The 16,351-nt window shown below is 45.6% G+C and overlaps 1 protein-coding gene across 1 annotated transcript in view; it reads left to right on the forward strand.

The window, feature by feature from the left end:
* The window catches only part of LOC113429038 (transient receptor potential cation channel subfamily V member 1-like), a 36,329-nt gene extending 19,978 nt beyond the window's left edge, over window positions 1-16,351 (forward strand). The window contains exons 11-16 of the mRNA XM_087970966.1: window positions 4,109-4,175; window positions 7,507-7,823; window positions 10,125-10,252; window positions 13,293-13,411; window positions 13,916-14,045; window positions 16,128-16,351. Of these exons, the coding sequence (XP_087827092.1) occupies window positions 4,109-4,175; window positions 7,507-7,823; window positions 10,125-10,252; window positions 13,293-13,411; window positions 13,916-14,045; window positions 16,128-16,140 (774 nt within the window). The 3' untranslated portion in view covers window positions 16,141-16,351. The remainder of the gene's footprint in view (window positions 1-4,108; window positions 4,176-7,506; window positions 7,824-10,124; window positions 10,253-13,292; window positions 13,412-13,915; window positions 14,046-16,127) is intronic.

Raw genomic sequence — 16,351 nt, forward strand, 5'->3', positions numbered from 1 at the left:
GGCATGGGATTAAGAGGGCTTTAGATTAGGAGGGCATCTTCAGATTAGGAGGGCATCTTCAGATTAGGAGGGCAGAAAGGGGGCATGGGATTAAGAGGGCTTTAGAGTAGGAGGGCATCTTCAGATTAGGAGGGCATCTTCAGATTAGGAGGGCAGAAAGGGGCATGGGATTAAGAGGGCTTTAGATTAGGAGGGCATCTTCAGATTAGGAGGGCATCTTCAGATTAGGAGGGCAGAAAGGGGCATGGGATTAAGAGGGCTTTAGATTAGGAGGGCATCTTCAGATTAGGAGGGCATCTTCAGATTAGGAGGGCAGAAAGGGGCATGGGATTAAGAGGCTTTCAGATTAGGAGGGCATCTTCAGATTAGGAGGGCATCTTCAGATTAGGTGGGCAGAAAGGGGACATGGGATTAAGAGGGTTTCAGATTAGGAGGGCATCTTCAGATTAGGTGGGCATCTTCAGATTAGGTGGGCAGAAAGGGGACATGGGATTAAGAGGGTTTCAGATTAGGAGGGCATCTTCAGATTAGGAGGGCATCTTCAGATTAGGTGGGCAGAAAGGGACATGGGATTAAGAGGGTTTAGATTAGGAGGGCATCTTCAGATTAGGTGGGCATCTTCAGATTAGGTGGGCAGAAAGGGGCATGGGATTAAGAGGGCTTTCAGATTAGGAGGGCATCTTCAGATTAGGTGGGCAGAAAAGCGTATGGGATTAGGAGGGTTTCAGAAAGGGCTTTGGGATTAGAGGCATCTTCAGATTAGGAGGGCATCTTCAGATTAGGTGGGCAGAAAGGGGGCATGGGATTAAGAGGGCTTTAGATTAGGAAGGCATCTTCAGATTAGGTGGGCAGAGGGCATGGGATTAAGGGCTTCAGATTAGGAGGGCATCTTCAGATTAAGAGGGCAGAAAGGGGGCATGGGATTAAGAGGGCTTTAGAGTAGGAGGGCATCTTCAGATTAGGAGGGCATCTTCAGATTAGGAGGGCAGAAAGGGGGCATGGGATTAAGAGGGCTTTAGATTAGGAGGGCATCTTCAGATTAGGAGGGCATCTTCAGATTAGGAGGGCAGAAAGGGGGCATGGGATTAAGAGGGCTTTAGATTAGGAGGGCATCTTCAGATTAGGAGGGCATCTTCAGATTAGGTGGGCAGAAAGGGGGCATGAGATTAAGAGGGCTTTAGAGTAGGAGGGCATCTTCAGATTAGGAGGGCATCTTCAGATTAGGTGGGCAGAAAGGGGCATGGGATTAAGAGGGCTTTAGATTAGGAGGGCATCTTCAGATTAGGAGGGCATCTTCAGATTAGGTGGGCAGAAAGGGGGCATGGGATTAAGAGGGCTTTAGATTAGGAGGGCATCTTCAGATTAGGAGGGCATCTTCAGATTAGGAGGGCAGAAAGGGGCATGGGATTAAGAGGGCTTTAGATTAGGAGGGCATCTTCAGATTAGGAGGGCATCTTCAGATTAGGAGGGCAGAAAGGGGCATGGGATTAAGAGGGCTTTAGATTAGGAGGGCATCTTCAGATTAGGAGGGCATCTTCAGATTAGGTGGGCAGAAAGGGGACATGGGATTAAGAGGGTTTCAGATTAGGAGGGCATCTTCAGATTAGGTGGGCATCTTCAGATTAGGTGGGCAGAAAGGGGACATGGGATTAAGAGGGTTTCAGATTAGGAGGGCATCTTCAGATTAGGTGGGCAGAAAGAGCGTATGGGATTAGGAGGGTTTCAGAAAGGGACATGGGATTAAGAGGGTTTCAGATTAGGAGGGCATCTTCAGATTAGGTGGGCAGAAAGGGGGCATGGGATTAAGAGGGCTTTAGATTAGGAAGGCATCTTCAGATTAGGTGGGCAGAAAAGGGGCATGGGATTAAGAGGGCTTTAGATTAGGAGGGCATCTTCAGATTAGGTGGGCAGAAAAGGGGCATGGGATTAAGAGGGCTTTAGATTAGGAGGGCATCTTCAGATTAGGAGGGCATCTTCAGATTAAGAGGGCAGAAAGGGGGCATGGGATTAAGAGGGCTTTAGAGTAGGAGGGCATCTTCAGATTAGGAGGGCATCTTCAGATTAGGAGGGCAGAAAGGGGGCATGGGATTAAGAGGGCTTTAGATTAGGAGGGCATCTTCAGATTAGGAGGGCATCTTCAGATTAGGAGGGCATCTTCAGATTAGGAGGGCAGAAAGGGGGCATGGGATTAAGAGGGCTTTAGATTAGGAGGGCATCTTCAGATTAGGAGGGCATCTTCAGATTAGGTGGGCAGAAAGGGGGCATGGGATTAAGAGGGCTTTAGAGTAGGAGGGCATCCAGATTAGGAGGGCATCTTCAGATTAGGTGGGAAGAAAGGGGGCATGGGATTAAGAGGGGCTTTCAGATGAGGGCATCTCAGATTAGGTGGGCAGAAAGGATTAGGGCTTTAGATTAGGGCATCTTCAGATTAGGAGGGCATCTTCAGATTAGGAGGGCAGAAAGGGGGCATGGGATTAAGAGGGCTTTAGAGTAGGAGGGCATCTTCAGATTAGGAGGGCATCTTCAGATTAGGAGGGCAGAAAGGGGGCATGGGATTAAGAGGGCTTTAGAGTAGGAGGGCATCTTCAGATTAGGAGGGCATCTTCAGATTAGGAGGGCAGAAAGGGGGCATGGGATTAAGAGGGCTTTAGATTAGGAGGGCATCTTCAGATTAGGAGGGCATCTTCAGATTAGGTGGGCAGAAAGGGGACATGGGATTAAGAGGGTTTCAGATTAGTAGGGCATCTTCAGATTAGGTGGCAGAAAAGGGGCATGGGATTAAGAGGGCTTTAGATTAGGAAGGCATCTTCAGATTAGGTGGGCAGAAAAGGGGCATGGGATTAAGAGGGTTTCAGATTAGGAGGGTATCTTCAGATTAGGTGGGCAGAAAGGGGGCGTGGGATTAAGAGGGCTTTAGATTAGGATGGCATCTTCAGATTAGGTGGGCAGAAAGGGGGCGTGGGATTAAGAGGGCTTTAGATTAGGAAGGCATCTTCAGATTAGGTGGGCAGAAAGGGGGCATGGAATTAAGAGGGCTTTAGATTAGGAGGGCATCTTCAGATTAGGTGGGCAGAAAGAGCGTACGGGATTAGGAGGGTTTCAGAAAGGGGCATGGGATTAAGAGGGCTTTAGATTAGGAGGGCATCTTCAGATTAGGTGGCAGAAAGGGGGCGTGGGATTAAGAGGGCTTTAGATTAGGAGGGCATCTTCAGATTAGGTGGGCAGAAAGAGCGTACGGGATTAGGAGGGTTTCAGAAAGGGGCATGGGATTAAGAGGGCTTTAGATTAGGAGGGTATCTTCAGATTAGGTGGGCAGAAAGGGGGCGTGGGATTAAGAGGGCTTTAGATTAGGAGGGCATCTTCAGATTAGGTGGCAGAAAGGGGGCATGGAATTAAGAGGGCTTTAGATTAGGAGGGCATCTTCAGATTAGGTGGCAGAAAGGGGGCATGGGAATAGGAAGGCTTCAGATTAGGAGAACATCTTCATATTAAGAGGACTTCAGATTAGGAGGGCAGCAAGGCACGCGATTAGAGCTTCAGATTAGGAGGGCAGAAAAGGCCTTCAGATTAGCATGAATTTATATTACCTTCCAATTAGGAGGGTAGAAAGCGGGGCAGGATAAGGTGCTTCAGATTAGGAGGGCAGTTTTGGATTAGGCAGGTGGACAGGTGAAAGATGGGATTAGGAGGGTTTTAGATTAGGAGGGCAGCTTCCGATTAAGAGGGCAGAAAGAGGGCACGGGGCTGGGTGCTACAGTTTAGAAAGGGCATCTTCAGATTAGGAAGGCAGAAAGGAGGACGATATGAGATGCTTCAGATTAGGAGGGCTTCAGATTATGAGCCCTTCAGATTAGGACGTCTTCAGATTAGCTTCTGATTTGGAGGGCAGAGAGAGGCGTGGAATTAGGTGCTTCAGATTAAGAGGTTTTCGGATTAGGAGCTTTTTAGATTAGGAGATCTTCAGATTAAATTCAGATTAGGAGGTCAGAGAGGGTCATGGGATCAGGTGCTTCAGATTAGGAGGGCACCTTCAGATTGGGAGGGCAAAACGGGCCCAGACGGGCCCTCCTGCCCTTTTCTGCTCTTCCATTTTCTCTTCTCCTTGCAGATGATGCTACGAGATCTGGGCCGTTTTATCATGGTTTACCTGCTCTTCCACCTGGGATTTTCGACAGGTGAGGAAGGGTCAGCCTGAAGCTGGGAGGAGTGGGGAGCAAGGAAGAAGAGGCGAGAGCCACACAAAGGGCTGTGCAGTGTATTGGTTATGGCAGTGTTCCTTAATTTTGGCAATTTTGAAGGTGGGTGGACTTCAACTCCCAGAATTCCATGCTGGCTGGAATATTCTGGGAGTGGAAGTTCACCCATCTTAAAACCAGTTGGCTGGGGAATTCTGGGAGTGGAAGTCAGCCATCTTAAAGAGGGTGAGCTGAGCAATTCTGGGAGTGGAAGTCAGCCAACTTAAAACCATCTGGCTAGGGAATTCTGGGAGTGTAAGTCAGCCATCTTAAAGAGGGTGAGCTGAGGAATTCTGGGAGGAGAAGTCAGCCATCTTAAAGAGGGTGAGCTGAGGAATTCTGGGAGTGGAAGTCAGCCATCTTAAAACCATCTGGCGAGGGAATTCTGGGAGGGGAAGTCAGCCATCTTAAAAACACCTGGCGAGGGAATTCTGGGAGGGGAAGTCAGCCATCTTAAAAACACCTGGCTGGGGAATTCTGGGAGTAGAAGCCAGCCATCTTAAAGAGAGTGAGCTGAGGAATTCTGGGAGTGGAAGTCAGCCATCTTAAAACCAGCTGGCTGGGGAATTCTGGGAGTTGAAGTTGAGCCATCTTCAAGTTGCTAAGATTGAGAAACAGAGGTAGCCCTCAACTTACAATCACAACTGAGCCCATTCTTTATGTTGCTAAGTGAGAAATTTGTTAAGTGGGTTTTGCCCCATTTTAGGACTTGTCTCGTCTCTTTGTTAAGTGAATTACGGCATTGTTAAGTTGGTCACACGGTTGTTAAGTGAATCTGGTTTCCCCATGGACTTTGCTTGTCAGAAGGTCACAAAAGGGGATCATGCTACCCTGGGACACAGCAACCGTCATAAATATGAGTCAGTTGCCAAGCATCTGAATTTTGATCACGTGACCAGGGGGATGCTGCAAAGGTCGTAAGCGTGAAAAATGGTCAGAAATCTCTTTTTTCAGGGCCGTTGTAACTTCGGACGCTCAATAATGAACTGTTGTAAGTCGAGGTCTACCTACCTGTACTGGGTTATGGCATCAGTTTGTTTCTCCAATTCGGGGAGGAATTTCCCTACCCACAATTTTCCCAGGGAAGGAACGATGGAAAAAGGATAACATGGAGTGGATTTTAATATCATTTATTAACTTTATTCCCCGCCTGTTTTGTTGTCAGACGACTGAAGGACTTTGTTAGGAATATAAGTCACCTAACAGGTATTTGGGTTAGAAATATATAAGCCAGGATAGACATTTTAATACTGTCTCTTTAAGAGTATGCTAAAAACTGCAATTGGGTGTGGTTACTCAAACGGCCATAAGATGGAGCCAGAAACCTGGGTTGTTTAGTCTGAGTCTCAGAAGAGAGTGTATCTCTGTTTCCTTCTGTTGGAAAGTATTGCCGTTCCTCCATTTTTCCTAATTGACTGATATTTCTGGATTTAATGTAAGTCTGTTACTGAACTGTTTTTTGACACCGGACTTTGATATTTGGATTATGCCTGGATTGAAAAACTGACTGATTTACCTGTGAATGATTTTGGATTGCTTGTTTGGACTTTGCTTAACGTTTCTGGAAGTAAAAACCTACATTTACTGTACAGTGTATCTGTGTGCTGTGTATGTGTATTATTCAAACACTACTCTCAAATACGTCTCCCTGTATGTGCTCATTCTCCTAACGGGGAATTACCTCAACTGGAAAAAAACTCTCCCAAGAACAGTTTTTAAAGGGAAGAAATTCAGTCTGAACCCAAAGTACATCTAAATTATAAATAAAAACCAACACAAACCACGCTGCAGCAATTAACGAGACAGGGCAGGATAAGGAATTGTAGACTTCCAAAAGATAATGAAACACACACAGTTGGGAGGACACCAGAACTCAGATAAGACTTGATAAACCATAATAATTCACACTCACATTCTTCCAGCAACTTTGCCATGCGTAGTTTGCCCTTTTAAACAGTCTTCCCAGCTTCAGCCCATGAAGGGGATCAGGGCCCTTTCCTCCCCCGTAAACCCCTGCAACTCACGTTGCTCCCTTCTCCGTTCCTCCCTGTGTGGGTGGGTCTGGGTCTTCCTCTGAATGCACAGCCGGACTGTGCCCTTCCCCAGTTTCCTCCCCAGCCACCGGAGCCACATTCCCACTCCCTGTCAGCTGTTCGACCTCCCCCTCAGAATCAGATTCCAACAGGGGCATGACAGGTGGAATATAGATCTGGTTTTAAAATGCCGCCCTGCTCCTTCACATTTCCTCCCCACCTCCCCTTGTTTATGGCAACTATAACAGGCACAGGAATGCTTTACGAGTTGACAGTTATGACCTTTGCAGCATCCCCACAGATGCTTGGCAACTGACTCGTATTTATGACCGTTGCTTTGTCCCGGGGTCATGAAATCTCCTTTTGTGACCTTTGCAAAGTTAACGGGGAAGCCAGATTCACTTAACAGCCAATTACTAACTGCAGGGTGATTCACTTAACAACGGTGGCAAGAAAAGGTCATACAATGGAACCGAGTTCCCTTAACAGCTCTCTTACTTACCAGCAGGGGTTTTGTGCTCCGTGGCGGTCGTACGTCGAGGATTACTTTCAGCCATTAAGCGAAGGCAGGGGGTTGGTCTAGATCCGGGGTCCCCCACCTTTCAGATCTCAGGGACCCCATAATTCATAATTTTAAATCCCGTGGACCACTAATATGAATTTTTTAAAAAAAGCTAAATAGTATTTAGTGCAATATAAAAAATGCAAGGGACGTGGCGGCTCAGGGGCTAAAATGCCGAGTTTGTCGATCAGAAAGGTTGGCAGTTCAGGCGGTTCGAATCCCTAACGCCGCATAATGGAGCGAGCTCCCATTGTCCCAGCTTCTGCCAACCTAGCAGTTCGAAAGCACGTAAAAAATGCAAGTAGAAAAATAGGGACCCCTTTGGTGGGAAGGGAACAGCGTTTCATGCGCCTTCGAAGGGATTTAGTCATGCCAGCCACATGACCACGGAGGTGTCTTCGGACTGCGCTGGCTCTTTGGCTTTGTAACGGAGATGAGCACCGCCCCCTAGAGCCAAAAAACGACTAGCACGTATTTGTGAGGGGAATCTTTACCTTTTAAAAATGCAAATAATTTTTCTGTGGACCCCCACGATTTTCTCATGGACCTCCAGTGGTCCACGGACCACCAGTTGGTGACCGCTGCTCTAGATGATCTCCGAGGCTCCTTCTAATGCTCACCCGCACGTCTTTTCGCCCTCTTTCCCGCCTCCGCGATACGTTCCCCTTCGTGACAGCGGTGGTGACCCTTATCGAGGAAGACAACGAGGGTCGTGTGGAGACCACTCAGCAGCAGCAGGCCTGCCCGTGTCCCATGAAGCCCCGCCCGTCCTACAACAACCTCTACACCACCTGCCTGGAGCTCTTCAAGTTCACTATTGGGATGGGCGACCTGGAGTTCACTGAGAACTACCGCTTCAAGTCCGTCTTCATCATCCTCTTGCTCGTCTACGTGGTCCTTACGTACATCCTTCTCCTGAACATGCTGATCGCCCTCATGGGGGAAACCGTCAACAAGATTGCGCAGGAAAGCAAAAGCATCTGGAAGCTGCAGGTGTGTTGTCTCCGCCAACCTCGATTCCCCCCACCAGGGTTCGGTTCCAGGATTTGGGGGAGGAGGCATGGTTGTGGGTCACACAAAGGTTTTTGAGGCAGGAGGAGGAAGGCTTAAGGGTGTTGTTGTGTCTTGGTTTGGACATAAGCGCGCACATATTTCCCGACTCTGGGGATTTCCGGAAAGGATGAGGAAATTATTTATTTGTGTATTTATATATCTATCTCTATATCTTTCTATCCATCTGTCAGATTTGGAGACCTTATTCATCGCTGCCACATAGAGAAAGTGGGAGGGGGGTTGATTTTAATTGAGTAGCTCTTAGTGGACAAAACAGAATTATTTTGTTAGTCAAAGAGTATCACTTAAAGAGTGTGGCGCAGGAAAAAAAAGGAACGTACTTTTGGCTTGGTTCATGGGATGTGACAAAGAGGGAAAAGGGGATGGTTTGTAGTTTGGGACATTGTGGGAAGTCCGGGGAAACTTTTAGTTTTAGAAATTCCACAGACGTGCCAGGTGCTGTTCTAATAAAGGTACTTTTGAGATTATGCTTGTCTCGGAGTTACTGATTGGAATGGAGGTTCCCTGGAACGCTGACATTATTTCGAAACTAAGTTTCCCGGACTTCCCACAATGTCCCAAACTAAAACCGTCTCCTTTTCTCTCGTCATCACATCACATGAACCAATCCCAAAGTAAGTTCCTGCGCCACACTCTTTGACCTTGAACTAACAAAAGAATTCTATTTTGTCTACTAAACGCTACTCAGTTAAAATCACCCCCCTCCCACTTTCTCAAGCTGTGTGGCAGTGATGAATAAGGATTCCAATTTGGCTCTATCTATCTACCTACCTACCTACCTATCTACCTATCTACCTACCTACCTACCTATCTATTATATCATCTATCTATATCTATCGTATCATCTATCTATCTATCTATCTATCTATCTATCTATCTATCTATCTATCTACCTACCTATCTTCTATCTCATTCTATCATCTATCTATCTATCTATCTATCTATCTATCTATCTATCTATCTATCTATCTATCTATCTATATCATCTATCTATCTATCTATCTATCTACCTACCTACCTACCTACCTACCTACCTATTATATCATCTATCTATCTATATCTATTGTATCATCTATCTATCTATCTATCATCTATCTATCTATCTATCATCTATCTATCTATCTATCTATCTATCTATCTATCTATCTATCTATCTATCATCTATCTATCGTATCATCTATCTATCTATCTATTATCTATCTATCTATCTATCTATCTACCTACCTACCTATCTATCTATCTATCTATCTATCATCTATCTATCTATCTATCTATCTATCTATCTACCTACCTACCTACCTATCTACCTACCTATCTATTATATCATCTATCTATCTATATCTATAGTATCATCTATCTATCTATCTATCTATCTATCTATCTATCTATCTATCTATATCTATCTATCTATCTATCTACCTATCTATCTATCTATCTATCTATCTATCTATCTATCTATCATCTATCTATCTATCTATCTATCTATATCTATCATCTATCTATCTATCTATCTATCTACCTACCTACCTACCTACCTACCTACCTACCTATCTATTATATCATCTATCTATCTATATCTATCGTATCATCTATCTATCTATCTATCTATCTATCTATCTATCTATCTACCTACCTATCTACCTAGCTATCTATTATATCATCTATCTAGAGTCACCTTGGACAGCTTTCGTGTGTAAGGTGGGACTAGAACTCACCGATTTCTGGTGATTTGCCCAAAGTCACCCAGCTGCTTTTATGCTTAAGGCATGACTAGAACTCACAGCCGCCTGGTGATTGGCCCAAAGTTCTAGTCCTGCCTTAGGCATGAAGCTGACTAGGTAACTTTGGACCAATCACCAGGACACAGTGAGTTCTAGTCCCACCTTAAGCACAAAAGCAATTGGGTGACTTTGGGCCAATCATCAGGGGATAGTGAGCTCTAGTCCCGCCTTAGGCATGAAAGCCATCTGGGTTGCCAACCACCCAAATTTTGATCCCTGTGATTGCGGGGATGCTGCCACGGTCATAAGTGGAAGGACCAGTCATAAGTCCATTTTTCTGTGCCATACTAGCTTTGAACGGCCACTAAATGAATGCTTATATGTCAAGGCCTGCCTGTATAATTTTATAATTATAACAGTAAACCTGTTATAATTTGGTTTCCAAATCGGGTCTACCTTGTAGGGTTGGTTCCCCGCCCCCTCTTCTTTCTGCATACAGCGAACCATCACCATTTTAAACATCGAGAACAGCTACTGGAACTGCATCGTCAACTCTTTCCGGTCCGGGAAGCGTGTTTTGGTGGGGACCACCCCGGATGGCAAGGAGGATTATCGCTGGTGCTTTCGGTAATTGCAGCAGTGGTGGGATTCAATTTTTTTTTTTTACTACCGGTTCTCTGGGCATGGCTTGGTGGGCGTGGCAGGGGAAGGATAACCTGCTTTCCAGCTCCGTTCTCCTGTGCAGGGCAACCAAAGAAGACCCAGCCAATCATCTGGGACTCAGGAGGCGGAGAAGAGATGGGGGCGGGGCCAGTCAGAGGTGATATTTGCTGGTTCTCCGAACTACCCAAAATTTCCTCTACTGGTTCTCTAGAACCGGTCAGAACTGGCTGAATACCACCACTGAATTGTAGGTCTAATTTTGGGGAGGTGGGCATCCTTCAAACTGGTGCCACAACTGCACTATTAAAACCCTGGACATCTTGCATGCCTATCGAAGGTTCTCAGCCTTACGAGGTAGACTGGACTGGAAATATGACCGATAAGCTAATTCTCCAATGAAACACATCCATAGCCAAGAGTCATCAATCATGTTCTTCAGTTAGATATTTGCGCGGCAGAAACTTCAGTCACCTGGTTACGATCTTTGAAAACTATTTATGGAATGCACTTTCAATTTTGCAAGCTGCTGCACTGCTCCCCCCTCCCTTTCTGTTGGCCACTCTAAAAAGACTATGGAAATATTTTATGAGTTGACACTCACATTTGCATGCTTGGGAACTGCCAAAATGGCAGGAGCTGGAGCAAGGAACGGGAGCTCACCCCATCGTGCAGCACTCGGGTCTCGAACCTCAACTATCATCTTTTCAGGTGACAAGCTCAGTGTCTTTAAACGATGAGCCATCATGCCCCCAAAGCTAATTCTACTTTATTGCAAAGTAGGGAGGGTTTCTTTCTCCGCCCATTGGGCAGCTGAGGGCTGTACTGTCTGTTATCTAATCAGTCTCATGGCGGTATCTGTTTGCCCAGTCTCGTAAGGTCTTTCCCCTACGATATGTAGAGGCAGTCCTTGACTTATGACCACAACTGATCCCCAAATTCCATGGATTAAGAAAGTGAATTTTGCCCCATGTTATAATCTTTCTGGCCATGGTTGTTATGTGAATCAGTGCAGTTGTTACGTGAATAAGATGGTTGTTAAGTGAATCTGACTTCCCCGTTGACTTTGTGTGATGACCCGGGGCGTGGCACAAAAATAACAAAGTCACCAAAGTAGAATAAATTCCCCTTAATGCCTCCAACTTGGCCCCCAATGTCCAGTTATCCTCGGCTGGAGATCAAACTCTTCCAAAAATCAGTCTACGAAGGGAAGAAAAGCAGTTCGAACCCAAAGTAAAGATAATTAGAAATAAAAAAAACCAACACAAACCACACTGAAGTAATTAATACGGCAGGCCAGGATGATAAATTGCAGACTTCCAAAAGATAACGTAGCACCCACAGTTGGAGCACGCCAAAACCCAGATAAGCCTCGACAAAGATAATGCACGCTTTGCTTCCAGAAATTCTGCCATGCGCAGTTTGCCCTTTTAAACAGTCTTCCCAGCTGCAGCCTATGAAGGGGATCAGGGCCTTTTCCTCTCTAGTAAGCCATGTTGCTCCCTTCTCTGTTCTTCCCTGCCTCCATCCCTAGGATGAAGAGGGGATGGCCCTGGGTCTTCCTCTGAATGCCCAGCCGGACTGTGCCCTTCCCCAGTTTCTTCCACAGCCACCAGATCCACATTCCCACTCGCTGTCAGCTGCTCAATCTCCCCCTCAGAATCAGACTCCAACAAGGGCATGACACTTTGCTTGTCAGAAGGTCGCAAAAGGGGATCGCTTGACCCCCCCAAGACTTTGCAATTGTCATAAATACATGCCAACTGCCAAGTGTCCGAATTTTGATCTTGTGACCATGGGGATGCTACAAAAGTTGTAAGTGAGAAAACTGGTCACAAGTCACTTTTTTTCAGTGCCATTGTATCTTCAAACAGTCACTAAATGAATGGTTGTAAGTCAAGGACTATCTATAATTTAATGGTGTGTGAGAATGATCTTGGGGTACTAAGAAAAAAACTATCCGATAAGAGAATTGGAAACTTTTAAGAAGAGATTTGAAAACCATTTGTCTGAAATGGTGTAGGGCAGTGGTAGCTAATCTTTTTGAACTCCTGTGCCAAAAATTGTGTGTGCACTTGCACGCTCATGTTGGTGTGCTGGCACCCAGGAGGCAATGCGGGTCCCCCCCATGCCCCCTGTGCATGCACGCGCATACCCACCCACCCACCCACCCCCGCCATCCCCTTACCTGCACTGCACCTCACAGCTGATTTTTGTCCCAGTTTGAGGCCTTTTCGACCTCCCAGAGGCTTGAGGAAGGCTTCTGCAGGCTTTGCAGGCCGAAAGCTAGGCCCGTTTCATCACTTCCGGTATTTTCGGAAAAAACAGGAAGTGAGGAAAGCGGGAGGTTTTGGCCTACAAATCCTGCAGAAGCCTTCCTCAAGCCTTTGGGAGGCTGAAAAAGGCCTCAAACTGGCCCAAAATCAGCTGTGAGGCACGCACATGTTCAGTGAGGTAAGTTTGCCTGCAGCTCGCGTGCCGGCACAAATGGATCTGCGTGCCACCTATGGCACACGTGCCATAGGTTCGCCATCATGGGTGTAGGGTTTTCTGTCTAAGCAGGGGGTTGGACTAAAAGACCTCCAAGGTCCTTCCAACTCTGGATTAATTGCTTTGGGGGGCGACGTTCTTCTGCGGACCACCAAAATGTTCTCGCGGACCACCAGTGGTCCCTGGCCCACTCGTTGAAGACCACTGCTCTACTCTACTCTACTCTACTCTACTCTACTCTACTCTACTCTACTCTATTGCAGTCCATTCTATTCTATTCCCAGAGAATGACCAGATAAGAGACAGCAGAACCTACAAATGCATAAGAGACAGAAAAAGAAATTCAGAAAGGATCCTTCATAAGTGTTCAGACTATAAAAGAGATAGCGGCTGTTTCGTACTTTCAGACTTGCAAGATTCTGTTCACGCGGCCTTAGAATTGAGAGATATTTTCTGGCTTGTGAAATTAAATTAAAATTGTAATGTTTCCCTTGCTGTTTTGAACGCACCTGAGCAGGGTGGATGAGGTGAATTGGTCCACATGGAATACCAACCTCAGCATCATCAACGAAGACCCCGGAGGTAACACAGAAGAGCTGAAACGCAACCTCAGTTTTTCTTTCAAATCCGGCCGAGGTGAGGAGGCTGCTAAAGGGACTAGTCCTCATTGTTATTCTGTCAGCCAAAAGGGACAATTGTGGTGTGAGTGGTGGCGGAGGGCTGAAGTACATAAGTACAGGTAGGGACTGAAATATATAGGTAGTCCTCAGGGTTGACCAACGTCTACAAAAATTGGGATCTCTCCATGTAGGGTTGACCAATGTCTACAAAAATTGGGATCTCTCCTTGTTGAGTTGACCAACTTCTACAAAAATTGGGATCTTTCCTTGTAGGGTTGACCAACATCTACAAAAATTGGGATCTCTCCTTTAGGGTTGATCAACGTCTATAAAAATTGGATTTTTCCTTGTAGAGTTGACCAACATCTACAAAAATTGGGGTCTTTCCTTGGGGTTAATTTCCTGGAGAACCCCACAGAAACAATGGTTGATGAATCTTGCTGACTCTTGCTAGGAAAACAGGCTTGGGATCAAAGGATCAAGCAAGTGACCTAACATTAAATCTTAACTATTGTGTCAGTTTCGGGGAAAAACTGGAAGACCTTGGTGCCGATTCGAAGAGACGGGAAACGAGAGGGATCCCTCAAACCGATTTCGGAGGATGATGCTGATACCGAGGAGCAAGACATCCGGAAAAAGTCCCTGCCCAAGTTGGTCTAATTTTGATATTTGGTTCCCTGCCTGTCTCCCTTTTGTGGATTGAGGTATTACAGAGAGCCCTCGACTTATGACCTCAGTGGAGCCCAAAATTTCTGTTGCTAAGCAAGACAGTAGTTATCAGAGTCTTGCTCCATTTTACGATCTTTCTTACTGCGGTTGCTAAGTGAATCATTGCATTTGTTAAGTTAGTCACATGGTTGTTAAGTGAATCTGGATTCCCCATTGACTTTGCTTGTCAGAAGGTCACAAAAGAGGATCACATGACCCCCCCAGGGACACCGCAACCGTCATAAGTATGAACCAGTTGCCAAGCGTCTGAATTTTGATCACATGATCATGGGGATGTTGGAAAGGTTGTGAAAAACGGTCGTAAGTCACTTTTTTTTAGTGCTGTTACACCTTCGAACGGTCACTAAACAAACTGTTGTAAGTCGAGGACTGCTTGTATTTATATCCCCTTGAAGGGTGAGGAGAGGAAGGTCCCCTAAACTAGAACAAAATTCTCACAAACAATCTGAGGGAGTGATCAAAAAAGTCAAGACAGCCCTGATAATCTGTTTGAAACCCTGTGTTTATTTTGTTTTGTCGATCATTTATTTAATTATTTATTTATTTAAATAAATAAAATGAAATTTATTTTCCACCCATCTCGTACCCAATGATTCTGGGCAGCTTATGATTTAATGTAATGATTTAATATTGGATGGAGAGAAGAGAGGAAAAAGATATTTTAGATTTGTTTAACTAGAACACAGAATACTAGGGTTAGAAGGGACCTTGGAGGTCTTCTAGTCTAACCCCCTGATCAGTTCAGTAGACCTCGCAGAAGGGATGTCCAACTTGGGCAACTTTAAGATTTGTGGACTTCAACTCCCCTGGGAATTGAACTCCACAGGTCTTTAAAGGTGCCCAGGTTGGACACGCCTGCCCTATTCCATTCCAGACAAATTTTGGAACAGACATTATTGAAAGATGGAGGGCTATCCTTGGCGGGAGATGTTTTGTCAGGGTATTGTGCAGCCAGTGTCCAAATGGAGTCAGAGACACTGTCATGAACTTGTAGTTTTATATAAATAAATATATTTTACATCAATATATACAGCAAATTAAATAGTCAGGCAAGCAGGGGCATCCTGAGGTAAATCGACACCACAGGAGCATCCTGAGGTAAATGAACAGAGCAGGAGTACCCTGAGGTAAATGAACAGAGCAGGAGCATCCTGAGGTAAATCAACAGAGCAGGAGTACCCTGAGGTAAATGAACAGAGCAAGAGCATCCTGAGGTAAATCGACACCGGAGGAGCATCCTGAGGTAAATCACAGAGCAAACAGGGCGCAGAGAAGACAAAGGTGGGGAAAAAGGGAAACTCCCCCTCCACAGCCACAGCAACCAATCACAGCACAGATTGCCTCACGCAGGAGCCAGCACTCTCCAACAATCAACCACAACTGTATGTTCAGGCTCACTGCACAACTTCACTGTTTTAGCTGCTAAATTTAAATATCTTAAGAAGTTTAAACACAGATTGGCTAGCCATCAGTTAGGGAGGCAGTAATACTGGGTTCCTAACTGGGCAGGGGTTGGACTAGTTGATCTCCAAGATCCCTTCTCAACTTTCTGTTCTATGACTCTACGACACAAATCTGATTATGGTGCTCCTCCACTTACATCTGCAATTGGGCCTTGGATTTCGGTTGCTAAGAGATACGGTTTTTAAGTGACTCATCCCATGACAGGACCTGATTTTACGACCATTTCTACCATGGTTGTTAAGTGAATCATGCAGACATTAAGTGAATCACAGAGTCGTTAAGCAAATCCACCTTCCCCAATTGACTTTGTTGGTTGGAAACTGGCTGGGAAGGTTGCCAGTTACAATCAGGTGACTTCAAGACGCCACAACCGTCATTATTCAGAGCCAGTTGCTAAGACCCCAAATGGTGATCATGTGATCAGAGGGGTGGTGTGTAATGGTCATAACTCCAAGGATGGGCCATAAGTCAATTTTCCTGAGTCTGTCATAAGTTTGAACTGTCTTTAAACGACTTTATTTCTCCTTGTTTACTTGCAGCCCTGTCTTGTAATCTTTGGGATGGAAGACGCGACTTGTGCTTCTTCGGTGCATCGTGATGCAATGTGTGCGCGCCAGAGGTCGTTCTCTTCTTCCGGGAGCATCAGATCATCAGATCTCATCCATATCGAATGCCTCGATTATTTATCTCCCACCATCTTAGCCTCGTCACACCTCTCTGTTTGTGTTATTCGTTTCAGTATTTTTAAAAGTCACGGAAGGAC

The sequence above is a fragment of the Notechis scutatus genome, chromosome 1 (assembly GCF_049901735.1).
Source record: "Notechis scutatus isolate UNSWTSFEM ecotype Mainland chromosome 1, rNotScu1.2, whole genome shotgun sequence".
Lineage (NCBI taxonomy): Eukaryota > Metazoa > Chordata > Lepidosauria > Squamata > Elapidae > Notechis > Notechis scutatus.